At 35.1% G+C, this 17,195-nt stretch overlaps 1 protein-coding gene across 1 annotated transcript in view; it reads right to left on the bottom strand.

Annotated features, from left to right (window-relative positions):
* LOC129281190 (tachykinin-like peptides receptor 99D) overlaps positions 1 to 17,195 on the bottom strand; it is a 45,478-nt gene that overhangs the window by 9,776 nt on the left and 18,507 nt on the right. Inside the window, exons 2-3 of the mRNA XM_054917134.2 lie at positions 8,253 to 8,403; positions 1,247 to 1,443 (exon numbers count right to left, since the gene is read on the bottom strand). Coding sequence (XP_054773109.2) covers positions 1,247 to 1,443; positions 8,253 to 8,403 — 348 coding nt within the window. The remainder of the gene's footprint in view (positions 1 to 1,246; positions 1,444 to 8,252; positions 8,404 to 17,195) is intronic.

The raw sequence follows: 17,195 nt of genomic DNA, 5'->3' as shown, positions 1-17,195 counted from the left end.
TTGACTGGTTACTGCTCGCACTTCCGAAGAAGGTGCACTTAGAACAATAATCTTGATTAGCCAGTGATATTTATCAATGACAAGTTCTGACGGTACGGTGGACTTCAACGCTTTATGTGATTGTGTTGATAACGGATAAGCAGGAAAGCTGAAAAGGACAAAATAGTTTATGCACATGACAGAACGCATTGATAGTAACCATAGTAACAAGGCTTTTGAAAAGGAATCAAATCAACGACAAATTAAATCATTAACCGGCAATAAACAATTTCTACATTTAAAAGTAATAAACGAAACCTGATATATTTGTATGAAAATAAACACTCGGCTAAAATCCCTATAGTCTCTTAATGAAGTTTCAAAACAATGCAATATCAATTCTATAGGAATCGACAGATACGGTTAAACTAGCAACACGCACTGAGTTTGATCGTGTAACGATAAAATAACATGTCAACTGCGAATCTAATATCTTTGCTTCAAAATTCAGCAAAAATACTTTTTATTGCAGTTTACAGTGCAAATGAACATCGAGTGTTGTGTGCCACATATATATTATACATGTTAACATAGATACTTATCAAGGAATTCTAGATTAACTGAAAATCCTGATTGCGAAAAGATACTCTAAACGGCTATGAATGAATGGCGTAAAATGTGACTTTTATGTTTTCCTTCGTTTTTTTCTATTTCCTACAAAAAATGAGAAAAAAAACTTACGCCTTGCTCTTAAATTTTCTTTTCATACCCTAAACGCGCTTCGCGTGGATCGCGTTTGAACTGTTTTTGCATTTTTAACGGGGACGGATTCTACATTAGTAAATCCATTGAAAATGTCCGTCAAATCACAATGGACAGTTAAGAGGTCTTTGTCGAAAATTGATGAACCGGAACAGAAGATTGTCCTAAGGTTTGGAGCTGATGAAAAAATGCAAATAATCGTTTATGCAGGACGTGTGTGGGTGCAGGACGACACTGATTGTTTTGATTCACCGATTTTTGACAAAGGCAGTTTTGTCATGAAGGGCTTCCCCTTATGTTACGAATTCTTAATTATCACTGCGTGCTTTTAATATTTTTATTTCGCTGAAAAATAGGTTTGACTTGATCCTACTATAACATATGATTCCATATAATTTAATATAACTGAAGAAAGACAACTCTTTCGGAAATCCACTAATATAAAATGGATCTCTGCGAAGTACAAAGTACAATCAGGAGATTTGTAGTTTAATCTGATAATTACCTGTCATTTAGCCAGCAGTAGATGAAAGGGTTGTACATGGAGCTACTCATAGCTATCAGCCATATTGTAATGTAGATATGACGGCTTCCCTTCACCGTTAATGCATCAAAGTTCAGATACGTCATGAAGTGGTAGGCATGGAGTGGTAGCCAGCATATGGCAAAGACAGCCACTACTATCACTATCATCTTAACAATCTGCAAAAAAGGAATGGAAGATATATATATAAGATTTCATGTCAAACTTTGACGTCCATAAGTATTGAAATCAGGCTACATTATTTTCCGATACACACATCCAAAATCATTTGTTATGTTCAGAAAAAGAAATAACCATAATGTTATATAAAGGAACGTCCATCCAGTTCTTCTATATAAATATGAGAAATCCAGCCATACTAAAAAATCATGAAAAAATAACAGTGACGCTTTCTTTAAAATTCAATATTTAAAAGTCCGAACACGTTCGACTCTACAGGGCGAAATCATCTTAATTCAATGTGTTCGATGGAACTCTCCATCGATGACGAGTTGGTTTGTGACTAAAAACTGTGAAGGGCTTCGTTTATACGATATGCCTCCTTCTTACAAAGCGCCTGTGGTCTAGTCTTACATCATCCAAATATCACAAGCCAACGTGATAATATTCTTACTCCGAAATTATGTTCTTGTAGACGTGTTAATGTGATATATATATATATATATATATATATATATATATATATATCAGCAAGCATATTACGTGATTTTCTAGAAATTGTATTGAGTAAATTTCTGCATTTTTTTTTTTTACGTCAGAAAACTAATTGTCCACGATTCCATGAAAACAGTATGAATCCGTTATGAACATTATAAAAAAAAAACAATATATGATAAAAAAAATAAATATGAGGCAGGGTGGTTTTTAATATATGCTAGCCTTAAAGCGAAATGATGATTAAAAATACACAATGCAATTGTAACCATATCTACACATGTAATTGAAAAAAAAAACTAATGAAAGACATAATCGCGATATCGATCCTGATGAAGGAAAATAAAAATACCAGGAATGTCGAAACCTCACATAGCATCATATCCGACTCTCCAACGCTCATGTGTACTCTCTAGCAGGACAATAATCTCACCTCCAAGTCATTAAATCTCACCTGGTTTCCAGTCATTTTAGGACTGCACCTTATATCTCGAAATAAAGTTCCCACTCTTATTTTTCCCCATTCTTGCCTGACATTTTTCATCTCTATCACTCCATGGACCTGAGTAGTAGTTCAATGATCACTCCAACTTCAAACAATCCTCTTAAGGACTAACAATTAGTGAACCATAAACATCTTCAACGTTGAAAGTATTTATATCCTAACAGATATAGTTCCCGATTAAACATACATTTAGATACGAATCTACGTATGATTATGCTATTATGTACATTTTGTTAGTTTGTACTCTGTTTTCGACCTCCTTTATCTCACTGAACTCAGTAAAAAAAAACTTTGATTTTATTTGCTTTCAACACCTGTGTTTGTATTGTTTGTTCTCGTAGTGTTGAATTTCCGCTAAAGGGGCGGTGTGTTATAGTTTACATTTTCTTTTAACATAGACCTGCCAATTACATGCCAGGCATAGTATAAGACGTGGGCGTTCTGTTTCCATGTGTTGGTTAAGAGTGTACACCTTCATTTTGAGAGGTAACCTCATTACATCACTGTAGAATATGAACTAAAAAGGGAGGAAGAAGAAAGCATGGCGTATATCACTAGGATAAAGACAAGTAATGCAACACAAAATGCGAAATATATCGTGGCAATACATTCTTGTCAATGATGCAAGTGGATAGACACGTCTTGATACCAGCAACAAGATATGTTTTTATTATCATTGTTTATGTTGGTTAGCGATACATTTAATTTATATGTTCTACTAAGTGCGTGGATAATGAAATAGATACACTTGTCAGAGTGTAGCAATCTTTTTCTATATATCCAAGCAATTGACGGAAATCTGGATGTATTGCAGAATGATTTTTTTTCATTTTTACATTTCAACACTCTAAAATCTGAGGTGTTAAATCAATCACACCCTAGAGTTTGAACATAACATGTAAACGTGTAAAAGTGACAACCAAGGTGCTGTAAACTTATACATGTAAATGGATGTTGAAGTAAACACCACAGATTCAACACGAAAATAAAATAACTACCTGTCTACTCTACGTATGCCGGTCAACACCACATATTTCACATTAAAAAAAGATATGCCGGTTATCCTAAAATGGTCAAATTAAAATAATCGAGGACAAAACGACTGACAAACGGAACTGAGTAAAATCCTTGACTACAGCTACACAAGAGAATGTGGTTAGGAATAAATACATATTGATAAGATTATAGATTGCGGTATCATAAAACAAGAAGAAATATCAAATGGCCATATCGATTTCCAGCCTCCTTTAAGCTGGAAGTGCTTATTACGAGCTCTCATAAATGCGTTGATTTATTTATTCCAATCTTGTTTTTACAGCGATGACGTATTTTGTGGTGTAGGAAGTGCTTAGGATCGTGTAAATCATAAATAGCTATGCGGTCGATTTAGATTGTTTATCATTATTATTTGTGTTGCTTGTGTTTTTTTCTTGAATAAGAAAGAACAAAAAGACGAGAGGAGTTATTAGAATAGGAAAATCGAAGCGAAGTCATGACTTCAGTCAAAACTTTGTGAAACGCTCTTAAAAAATAAAGTAGGTATATATATATATATATATCTATATATACATATATAAAGAAAACAACCTTCGAGGAAACATTTTATTCATCCAAAAGACATTGGGCGAACTTCAAACCTCTGATATCCACCTTGCCAATCCGCACACACATCAACCTCCGCGATTGCCAGCTTTTTTTAGCCGAGCAGAGGTGGTCAATAATAGAAAAATGATTGTGATCATATAAATGGGCGAGTAGGTTGGTGCCTGAAAGGAGAACGCTGATGAAAGTTTACTTGTGTGGGAGAGCGAGGAGACTGGTAGAAGTATGGATGTGGGTGTGCGGTGGGAGAGAGATGCCTATAATAGTAAGATGGATGTGGGTGAGTGTATTGGAGAGGAAGGATTGAATTGAGTTTATTTCCGTTAAAAACAAATAACAATACATATGAAATGATACATGTGAATAGATAGATGAAAAAAAACGGGAGGATGGCCCTACTCAGCAGCATCATTCATGGTGCTGCTGGACAGGTCTACCGAGAGGTTCTCATGTTTTGCGAAGAGTGTCTGGGTGCGAGGTGGCTGGTCAGGAGACTGGTAGTAGTAGATAGATGTGGGTGAGTTGTAGGGAGAGAGATGCCTATAATAGTAAGATGGATGTGGGTGAGTGTGTGGAGGAGGAGGAGACTAGTAGAAGGATGGATGTGGGTGAGCATGTGGGGGAGGGAGGAGACTAGTAGTAGGATGGGCGTGGGTGAGTGTGTGGGGGGGGGGCGGAGGAGACTACTAGAAGTAAGATGGATGCGGGTGAGTGTGTGGAGACTAATACATGTAGTAGTAAGATAGATGTGAGTGAGTGTGTGGGGGAGGGAGGAGACTAGTAGTAGGATGGACGTGGGTGAGTGTGTGGGGGAGGGAGAAGAGACTTAATATGTATGTGGGTGAGTATGTGGGAGAGAGAGAACACTAATACCAGCGAGATGAATATACATGTAGTTGAGTGTGTAGGGGATGGAGATACGTATTCTGACAGACTTGAACTTTAATAGTACATGGCAGTGCGTTGATATGTTGATGAATTTTACTCTACAAGCCTGTAAATGTGTTGCAGACAAATTACATGCAATTATACTTATTAATATTTAATCTTATGGAAAATTGCACTTTCCTTTTCCTATTGTTGAAGAAAGATGGGTACTTGTTCCTAAACACTTTTAATTGGGTAGGAGTTTGTAGGGGCAGCGGAACATATTTTCCTTTTTTGGGGGGGGGGCACAGCCAAACAAGGGCACTTATACCATGAGATTATCATCTGCGTGAAGTAATTGCGTGTTTTGTAGTAATTAAGTTGAGCAAAGACTTTTTGAAGTGATATCTGATTGATAAATAATATATTTAGTCCTTATTTTTTCCGCTAGCGAGCGGTTTGGAAAAAAAATCAAATCTGAAGTTGTGAATCTCGCTTTTAGTCAAATTTTTAAAAAGATTTTCTAACCTAAAATGTATTGTGTTTTACTTCAAAAAGGGTATTTCATTTTGAAAAAGGGCACATTCCATTTTGAAGAAAGGGTACCTTCAATTTTTAAAAAGGCAATTTTTTCCTACGAGGAATGCAATTTCAATTCAATTCAATTTATTTTATTTTCATGTTTAGATAATGGACATAGCAACAAACATAATACGTACATAATATACAAAGCAGAATAAATGTCATAATATATACTTCAGTTACAAATAATATTATACAAAAGTGATCAGTAAAAAAATAAGTCGGAGTTTCAAACACATTTTGATAATGAAATAATTGAAAATTACAGGCTATAGTTAACATATGACAATGAAAATGAGGGACTTATTGAAAGCAAAGCAGGCATTGGTAAGCCCCTCTGGAAATAAACAGTGATTTTAATCATAGCAATCAAAAGCCCACCCCACCCCGGTTCCGCCGCCCCTGGGAGTTTGGGCATTCCCAAGTAAAGTGAGCATTGGCACATGACTGGCACATGATTACTTCCAGATGACTTTATTGAGGGGTGGTCATATTCTCCTTATTTCCTCCCTTTGGTTGCGCTAATGGTACCATATCTATAGAACATAAAAGATTCGATCTAATTCACCCTAACGAAGGCACTATGCAGCACTTAAAGCATTTTACCTTGGGCTGGAGAAGGTTCTTTCATATCGTATTTTTTCCGTCAAGTGATTCACCATGAATTTTCGTTTTATCAGACATCACTGACGACCATACCGTAGAGCAATGCATTATCAGATATCACTTATCTCTTATCCACCTTACTCTCCTTTCTTTTCCTCTCATTTCCTTTTCTTTTTCAACTCTATCATTATTTCTATCGATTTGCCTATTCTACCTCCGGTTGTGTACTTGTACGTTACAATTTGTTTTTTTATTCAAATGTTCCATTTTAAATGTTTTATGATTACTAAAAGACCACTTTCCCTGTTCTCGGTCTTCTTTTCCTTCTTTTATTTTATGTGTTTTTTATGTTGAAGTCGTTTGGCAGGAGTCATTCGGATGACAAGTAACCTTTATTTTGTAGGGTGTAAAATGGGCTTCTATTAAAACTATGCTTTCAAAATATAAGCACAATACACATAATTACTGAAGAAAAAAACCTTGATAGTTCAAATAATGATTCGACGCATTCCTCGATAGAACCGTGGGGGGGGATACAGCTTTGTATTTCTTGTCAAAAATGAAATGATACTGTATACATGTTAACTCATGAAAAACAAATTAAGATAGATAATGGATGTGGAACAGACAAAGGGGTAGGGGAGGAGAGAGTGAGGAGAGAGGGGGAGAAAAAGAGAGCGAGAGAGGGAGATCAGGAGAAAATCAGAGGAGTGTCAGAATAAGAGAAAGGGAGAAAGATTGGTAGGAGAGAAGGGATTATAAAGAGAGAGATGAAGAGGGTAGGGGGAGAGAGGGGGATGGGGAAAGTACAAAGAGTCGATAAAGACAAAAGGGAAAACAAACTGTTTTATTGTACTTGGTTGTGAAGTAACATCTTAAAAGGAAAAAAATGATTGATTTCATACGTTTCACTACAATACCATTCGTGTCGTGGTAACGAATTATTTCATAAGGTAGTTTAATGATGAACAATGTCGACATTTCTACTTCTCTTTTATCCATTCATTACATAATGAAATTGATACAAACACCATTCACTTTGATAGTTAACGATATAAAAAAAAAAAAGAAAATCAGTGCATTCGTGAATGTAGTTTTATTTTATTTCATTTTCCTCAGCTCCTGTCATGCTTGTGTGCTTTTTTTTAATTTTCAACTGAACCTAAAATTCAATTCACATTCTTTCCATGTAATTTCGTTTTGAGATCATTGCAGCAGAAGATTATACATATATTTTAGCAGTGCACTCTTTATCAGATTCCGTCAGAAATTCATTTAATCTAGCTTCATTCCACCGGAGCGTGTTGCATTTTTTTTAAATTTTCACCATGTTTACATACGGCTGTTCAAGGACATTAAAAAAAATACATGATTCGATCCAAAGAATTAAATACAAATAAAATTGAAATATTCATATGCAATTTCAACGTTGTTATTGGTCATCTTAAGTAAATTCAAAGTTATTGTTTAATCAGCCCTTAATTACGTATCCATCCAGTGATTATCACTAGAGGACTTAATGAGTTGTTATTGCTGCTATGCTTAGATTTCCTCTATTCCAAAAGAAAAGGGATGTAATGATGAAGAAAACATTATTCTTCGAGAAAGCACAAGCAAAGACGCATCTTTTCGTCAGTGAAGGTTATGTCATGTTTTTCAAAATATGGTTACGATCAAATTAATTCAAAAATTGATGAGTAAAATAGCAGAATACTAACATTAATTAGCATAACTATCCAAACCTATATTTGCATTTCCAACTGACTAGAAAACATCTAGAAATGTAACAAAATACCGAAAGAAATGACGTTTTCAGTACCCTAACATAAACGCAATATCTTAAATTCATTCGTTTAATGCATTATATATATTATGATATATTATTTTGACAGTACAAGGGGCTTAGCTGATTTTTTGTACTAGCATTGTTATTGTTATTATCATTATTATTATTATTATATCACATCAAATAAAAGCACACTTCCTAAATGATATCATAGCATATTACCACAAAATCATTGTACATTTTCACTGAAATAAATAGTATAGCGTACTTTATTCCCGTTGGGGAAAAAAAATCAGTGTAGTAAAGAAACCAAAAAAAATCTATCAAACGGAGAAGAAGAGTGGATTCTTCGGTTGAACACCTACCTTTCGTTTTGCTGTTATCTGTCGTGCTCTGTTTGGTATGTTTTCTCCTAGTAGACCATTACCCCATAGCTTTGTACTGATGATGGTATAACATACAGCCATGATACCAAGAGGCACGCAGTATGTTACCACAAAGTTTGCTGCATTATACCTGTTGACAAAACAGAATAATATTGTATTTAGTCACAATTCAAAGGAATCCATAAATAAAAACATACAAATAACTTATAAGACGTTGTAAGAATAATTGAGGTGGTGAAATTTTGTTAATTGATTGTCTTTTCGTTCTTCGCATATAGATAATAAATATTATAGTAATAACAATAATAATATTAATAATAATGTTAATAATAATAATTATACAGTAATTATTTGGCGCTTAAAAATGAGAGCACCTATCACACATCATGTTCAGTGTGTTATAACAAATGAAAAACTTATATTTTGACAATAATGGCTCCAAGTAAGCTTTAAATTGAATCACACTTGATTATTATAAAGAACTTCTACATTTTCATCTTGTTCAAGGAAGAGCAAAACCACGTCTCTAATCATGAGTTAAAACTGAAATATTTTATATTACATGTTTAAAGTGGAGATAAAAAATCCGCTTTTCCCGTCGCACGATGAAATGTCGCATGTAAAAGTACTATTCTGTTAAGAAGAGATCCAGTGCTTCGCGTTGATCAGATTTTGTGCATGATTAAAAACTGTTCACCTCTGGGATCTTGGAATCTTTGATAGATCTTGATAGCATGATAATAACAACAGATTACACATTTAAATGAAGCTCCAAATCCAGGACAGAAGGGGAGGGTCGAGGCACAAAGGGGCCCACTGTCTCTCGTTTGGGGAAGGGGCTCCAGATTTTAATTGGGTAATAGCTATGGCAAATATAGTGAAATGCAACATTTAATTATTCGCTTTAATCATGGCCCATATGCAGCACCCTCTAAAAATCTGGTACATATGCTAAAAAGTAAAAAAAAACTGCACCAAAAAAATGTTCGTTTTGTAGTGAAAACCTTCATTTATTCATTTTATTAAGAAAATTGTTCCCACGGCCCTGCTTAACGTCAATGAATACGAATACGACATTCAAGCAAGAAACAAACATGTAATGTGTATTGAAAAGACTGAATTTAGACAAGTATTTGTTGGATTACAGAGGGGATGAGGACTTATTCATAGATTATGGAATCGCGTAATGATCAAGTGTAACTATGGTTACCGTCTATTTTCCTAAATATCGTCTTGGTGCAAAGTCTTATACCTCAGGCACGGCCCATCGTTATGATTATATTACGTAATCGTTGCTAGGGTATTTGATAATCCGATTTTCGTACGTTTTGCTACTTCATCATGTTCATGTTCCTATATTCCCTTTTCTCAGTTGTATATACGTGCTCTCATTTGAAACATTTCATCCATGTTTAATATGTCCATGAATTCGTTTGCTCGAAACGATTTACCGCCCTTTTAAACGGTAAAAAAAATTGTAATTTGAATGGTTCCAGTGAAAAAAAAGGCTAAGGACGAATGTTTAGCACGTGTGAAACCAAACTAAAGCTAATCACAACCACGAATTCAAATCTACTCGGGAGGTGAATTCCAGTTAAGTTTCACTCAAATTACGGTACGAATTTTCCGTGTGAAAGGTCCGATGATTCTAAACATTAATGGCAATCATCATCCATTACAATGACGATTCAAGATTCAAGGCCCTTGGTGATGATCCGGAACTATAATTGAAAGTCATACAACATCGCATTGTAGTTCATAGAATCTATTAAACGGAGAACATTATTACAAGGTGATTCATCGCCCTTTCACACGGAAAAAATCGTAATTTGAATGATTCTTCCAGTGAAAAATAAGGCTAATGACGAATATTTAGTACGTGTGAAACGAAACTAAAACATGATTAGAATCACGAACGCTCATTAATCACAGTCATGATTACAATAGCAATCATCATAAACAATGATGATTCAAGATTCTCGTGTGAAAAGGCCCTCGGAAAACTTGGATTTAATGTGTTTAATTTTGTTAATTTTTTACTAATTTAATTCACCCAGACGATGGCATCTTGATTACGTTGATGCATTTCTACCGATAATTATGTACGCCTCACATAATCTGAAAGTATAATATGAGACTAATTGTTTGGCAATTTTAAATCTTCTTTCTTCATAGAATCAATGTGGGAGTAGTGAAAAATTTACCATTCGCAGTACACCATTTTATTTATATCGGTAAAAAGGGAAAACAAACATTGCACATAGCAGCCTTGCGACTAAACTACGAACAATTTTCAATTAATTATGATTGGCACAACAGTACAAACCAACATAAATTAACAGTTACACTTCGTAATTCCGAAGGTTCGATAATCCGAAAACGAAATAAGGTTCGATGTTCCGAAGGTTCGATAATCCGAAAACGAAATAAGGTTCGTTGTTCCGAAGGTTCATTAATCCGAAAACGAAATAAGGTTCGTTGTTCCGAAGGTTCGTTAGTCCGAAAACGAAATCAGGTTTGTTAATCATTTCGTTTTCGGACTAACGAACCTTCGGAATTATTAACCTCATTTCGTTTTCGGATTAACAAACCTTCGGAATTACGAACCTCACTTTGTTTTCGGACTAACGAACCTTCGGAATTACGAACCTCATTTTGTTTTCGGACTAACGAATCTTCGGAATTACGAACCTTCGGAAATACGAACCTTCGGAATAACGAACCTTCGGAATATCCGAACCTTCGGAATAACGAAGCTTCGGAATTACGAATGTATGCGAAATTAACATTGAAGAACATTGAAATAGTACATAAATAATCATACCTAATCTAATTAAATATTGGTAGTAGAATAAGGAAATTGGATTTGGAAAATAAAGATTTTTAATTATTGTTTAATCAGATTTAATAATACTTTTCGTATTTCCCCTTAATATCAAAGTTCAAAGGTAGTTAATTGTATTTGCTTTTTCCCCAAAACTGGAAAATGACTTTAGTCTGACGATTTTTTTGAAAGGCAGGCCTGTGTCCAAAGTAGAGAGGGGAGAATTAAGAGCATGGGTGAGTGAGGTTTTGAGTCTAATCCAATAAAAAAAAAAAAAAATCGTACATGACCTACAAATCAGACCTTACTGACCTCACTCCAGGGGGCGCTACAGGGGCGACCCCCTATGATTTTCATAGTAGTAAATAAAAAAGAGAAAAGACAAAGAGAAAGAAAATGGAGAGCATAGAAAGAAGAACACGAAAAAATGCTAGTCGTTGTGTAAATCTAAAATACCCCTACAATTGAATTTGAAGGGGGAAACAGTGCATCTTTCCCTTATCAAAATATCCCGTGGCCGCCCCTGCCTAACACCGGCCATCCCCTGCTTGTCTCCTCGGGTTAAACCCTGTTTTATCAAACGAGAAAGGTTGATGTATTAATTCATCTAGCAACGTGTGACTGTAATAATGTGAGTGGCAAACGAATCACAGTTGAGTGATCTGTGGTGGTCGAAAAATGTCCAATTATCTCCAAATTTAGCCAGTTCTGAAACCTAACGTACATAGCTGTGTAAAGACAGAGGAAAGAGACAGATGAAGAACAACGAAGAACAACGACGAAAAACAATTTATTGGAATCTGGAAAAAAAAAATGTTGGTTTCGTTGATTCAACAGCTACTGATCCTTCCCCTCTCCCCCCCCCAAAAAAAAAATTAATTAAGTAATTAATCAAATGATGAAAAATACAATAATAATAATTAAAAATGATTCTTAGATAAAATACAAATTATTTTAGAATGGGCAAAGTTTTCATCACACTGAATAAATGAAAATGCCCAAAAGAAATGCCGAGTGTTGGCTGGACACATAATTACCCTCATGGAGCATTTTTACCCAATATTTTTATAGTGTTTATAATCGGCGCTAATTTCTGAAAGGGGCTGAATGAGAGGGGTAATGTTTGTTATCGTATTTCGGTAAATTGAACATTTGGCCTTTTCACACGTGAATCTTGAATCATCATTGTAATGATGATTGCAATTCGTCTTTAGAATCATTGGACCTTTCATACGCTCACTCGAAAACTGTGATTTAAATTCGCATTCCCAAGCGAAGGTGGTATGTGTCATTGGTGACTTTAAACAAACTCAAATACAAACTCCGATGAGTGCATAACAATTGTATCATCTACGGAAGTGCTTAAAACGTCACGTAAGCTCCGCCCCCGAAAGATGTTTTGGAGGTCAAGCCTTTCCCACGCAAAATTCGTACCGTAATTTGAGTGAAACTTATAATTTGAGTGAAACTTAACTGGAATTTACCTCCGAAGTAGAATTTGAATTCGTGATTGGGATTAGCGTACGTGTTTTAGTCATGTTCTAGTTTGGTTTCACACGTGCTAAAAATTGTCATTAGCCTATTTTTTCACTGGAATCATGATTCAAATTACGATTTTTTTTACCGTGTGAAAGGGCGGATTGTCACACAGGCTCATCTTTTTAGCTATATATTAAGGTGCACCCTCAGCAAATTTGGATACGACGTGCCGTTACCAACATTTGTAATAAAAATGGTACTGTTGGTAACTGCACATTTTGTTTTGTTACTGGAACAATTTAAAAAAATGAGCCGTAACATACGTGCCCACGTCTGCCTGGCAGTCATTTTTAAGGGAGGATTCATATGCCTTCACCTACCATAATGGTCACATTTGCACAATTTATGACATGTAAATAAGTGATTTTCTTTATTTTATGTTTCATGACTTGAGAAAGTGGGCAGTAATTTTATACAAAAAGTTGTCATTTAGACATGTTAGAGTGATTCAGAACTAAACGGCGCAACAGCAAAAAAAGTTCATTTACCAAAAAATCAAAGATTCGTGTAAATGGGGCAAGATACATGATATAATGACAAGTGAGGCCGCACCGTGTACATTGAAAGAAAAATTCTGGGTTAAATAAATTGAAGGGGTAGAATAAAAGTAGGAAGAAAACGCAATTTTATTGATTGACCCAATAGCTGTTTTTCCTCTAACACGGCCCACCAGCATTGTTCCATTCATAAATCATGTAAATACAACTTCTCTCTCTCTCTCTCTCTCTGTGAAATCGCAATAAGTATTCCAGCTCGACCCATATTACATTGATAAAAATAGGTTATGCTCTCACGAATATCTCATCCATTCTGTCTCAGCGGCTATGATACATTGCGCCCTCACAAATCAAATGTTTAAATACTTAGATCACCGGGCGTATAGACTGCCGCTGTTGTAAACACTCAATACAGGGCTGTTTTCCAATCAGAACATTAAGATGAATGAATTCGATAATCTATCATGATATGTGGGCAAGTTTGCGCATTGTGTTAACCTCAAACTTTCCCTTTTTGACACCTTTCTCGGGGATTACGGTAGTACTTCATCCTTTCAAAGAATCATGCAATCATCGAAGTATTCCAATTTCAAATTATACAGGAATACAAAATCATCTTATTCAGAGGCTGCGCCAGAATATTGTGATGGGGGCACCCAAAAGGTGATATCACATTTCTTAAAAAGGGATGCGCCGGGCTGAAAAATATTGATATCTAAATAAATAAAATAAAATTCGCAAAGCAAAATGCTGAAAATTTCATCAAAATCTGAAAACAAATAGCGAAGTTAAAGTTTAAAGTTTAGCAATATATTGTGAAAAAAGTTATGCACGTTGCCATTAATATTCATTAGATCGGCTGATGATGTCACATCCCCACTTTCCTCTATCTTACATGAGATCATTATTGTTTCATTTTGTCATGCATGTCTGAATTATATGTCTCCCTTGTAATGAAATAAGTTGCAGCAATGAATATCTGATGCACTTAATCAGTTGTTATCTTCAAATTGATAATCTTGGTTTTTGTAGGAAAATAATTGAATAAACCTAATTTCATAAAATAAAATACAAAAGAACAAGTGGGGATATGACATCATCAATTTGCTCATTGAATATTCATAAAGACATGCCTAGAACTGTTTCACCGGAATAATGCAAACCTTTAAAATGCCATAACTTTGTTATTCCTTGTCCGATTTTGATCAAATTTTCAGTGTTTTGTTTGTCTGATTTTTCTTAATCTGTTCAAATCATATTATTTTCAGCCTGGAGTACCCATTTAATCAAACTATAGGGGTAATAATAGAGTTACAAGGCCCAGGTTCTCTATCTTTTTCTTTGTTACTCTACTTCCCTTTTCCCCAACACATAGACTGAAAACATTATGAAATCAGCTAATGTGAAAAAAAGTCTGAAGAAAGAATATTTAATGATTCTATTCATACTGCATATGTTTTTTTTTGTTACTGAGTCAAACAAAAATCAGTTCAAGTATAGAACCTCATGCCGGTGCTTAGAAGGAGATTAGGACTTTGATTTGTCATGTTTGTATTGAAATTATGGCACACAATACCTTCCTTTTATTTGGCCTGGCTGGGCGTTGAACACTGTATGATGAATTTGTTGCGTTTCAAACAAACTATGCATATTATACAGTTATAAATATAGGAAATTCTGAATAGGCGCGGTATCTATAATATATCATTAAGAAATTAAAACTCTACTTTCAACACACTGACAATTCTGCCTCAAAATTTCTGGCTATCCCCTGCAGCCTTTATCAGCGATGCGACCCGATCTATCTCTGATAGATTATTATTGCTATTATGATAATTGCTTTTGTATTGTGGTAATGATCCTTCATTACAACTATCATGAAAACAATTGTCCACATCATTAAACCACAAGTCAGGGCCCCGTCTTACAAATAGTTACGATTGATCCAATCAATCTAAATCATATGGAAATCCATCAATGTCATACTTTTGTCTATTAAGAATGTACACAATGTCCTTTGTAAACAAAGTGAAGAACATTGTAATTTCTCAGGAATCGATGAATGTTTGAATATACAGCATTATATAGAAAAAATTGAACAAATATGCATTTGAGATGTTGACGTTGCTGGCTTTCCGTAGTTGTGCAAGGCTGTGAAGAGAAGTAACATCTCTCAGCAGGTTATTGTGTTAATGTTAGTGGTAACATGTCCTCTATAGTTTTCATTCCTGGGGTAATGAGAGCAGCTTGACGCCTCTGGAACCGGGAGGTGATACAAGAGGGGACCCCGTCGAGAGAATACCTGGTCAAGAGTTTAAAAGTTACGATCAATCATATTCTGAAAGAGATATCAATGGCACATCTTAACCGATGGAACATATGTCACAATATCTTCCGACGGAGAAAGCATCGAACCTTTACACCACCCGCCTTTCCAGATATTAAATAGAAACTGAACAAAGAAAGAAAAAATAATCGATGTTTCTAAGTATTGTCGCCATGCTCAATGATTCACAGACCATGAAACATGTAAAACAAGTTGAAAACAAAAATCCTGTGAGTTTTAGTTGACTCTTCTTCCGAAAAATAATCAAAACAAACAAACAGATAAATAAGCAATAAACGAATAAAAAAATTGAAATATGATATATATCTAAATGAAAAAATACACCTGTTTTCCTTATGCAACCATATTCACACAAAATCTCAAATTTATTGTATTCAAACAATTATACACCTCTGCTCTGTGCCCATAAGACTTAAATTTTAAACTTAATACAAAAAAAGATAGTCAACTTGCTATCTCATTCAAGTCTAGATGATTAGATGAAGCTGGCAATGTTGATGTGAATTAAAATCCCACTCAACTTTTCTGTGTTTTATAATTTTTATTAATTTCTAATCGTTATTAATGATGCAGGCTCTTAAACCTTTGCTTTATATTATAACACACGTCATAATGGTGATGAGTTTACATCGCTGACATTTTCGAAAGATACCATGGACAAGACCGAGATATGGTTGTCATGGTTACATAACAATTATGACTGTCGTCACTCTATAAAATAAAACCGGCTGACGGTGATTTTTTCAATTTAAATTTGTTTCACCTCCTCCCCACCCCCTCTCTCTCTTTCTCTCTGATCTACTCTTAAGTAATTGATGATAACATGAGAGTTCACCTTTCTGGGTGAAACGATGCATTGCTATCAAATTAATACTTAATTAAAGAACAAGCTCTTGATGATTGTTTTGCAATATGATGTTGCACATCCGCACTAGCTTGAATTATGATAAATAATTAAAAAAAACAATGATAACTCATTCACACCGCAATGGTCATTTAAAAAAAAACAGATAGAAAACACTGGTAGTTATTTGATTGTTAAATGGTCAGGAGAATTTATTTTGAAAAAGATCTGATTGGACAACGTTTGTAATGATTGGTACAAAGACAGAACAATTACAGCGTTAAATGGAGTGAGGAATTTGATTAATAAAACAAATATATGTATGTCTAAGAATCGCACGTACACAGCGTAGCTTTGGCAACACAATTTTGAAAATATCATTGAAAAATAAATGGAAACTGAAACAAATGGTGAGGGTAGTTTTATTCAAGGCTCCCCAGATCTACAATCTTTAATTTATATTTTGTTGAGGCCGAATGAAATGTCTCTGCCGGGACTTGAAGTGTTATCTTTAATATGCCTACGATTTTTGGTATATATGAACATGCATCAATATTTGAGGGTATGTCTTTTGCTCATGCCCCCCCCCGCCCCCTCTCTCACCAGCCGTCAGTGTTATTGTCCGTCTATACTAGCAACTCTCCTGACATCAGACGTGTTAAAAACAAGGACACGTGTAAATGGTGTTGATTTTAAAATGTAGGACCAGGACAAACCGCAGAGCAAAAAAAGTGGTTAAAAAACTGTCATACAAACGCCAGTCCTTCCCCTTCCCTCATCTCTCTCTCTCTATTTCCTAATACCTCCATCTCTCTCTCCCTCCCTTCCCCTCTCCTACTATCTCCATCCCTCTCTCTCCCTTCCTCCCTCA

The sequence above is a fragment of the Lytechinus pictus genome, chromosome 18 (genome assembly GCF_037042905.1).
Source record: "Lytechinus pictus isolate F3 Inbred chromosome 18, Lp3.0, whole genome shotgun sequence".
Classification (NCBI taxonomy): domain Eukaryota; kingdom Metazoa; phylum Echinodermata; class Echinoidea; order Temnopleuroida; family Toxopneustidae; genus Lytechinus; species Lytechinus pictus.
The sequence above is the reverse complement of the archived record's forward strand: the minus strand, read 5'-3'. Positions and strand labels throughout refer to the sequence as shown.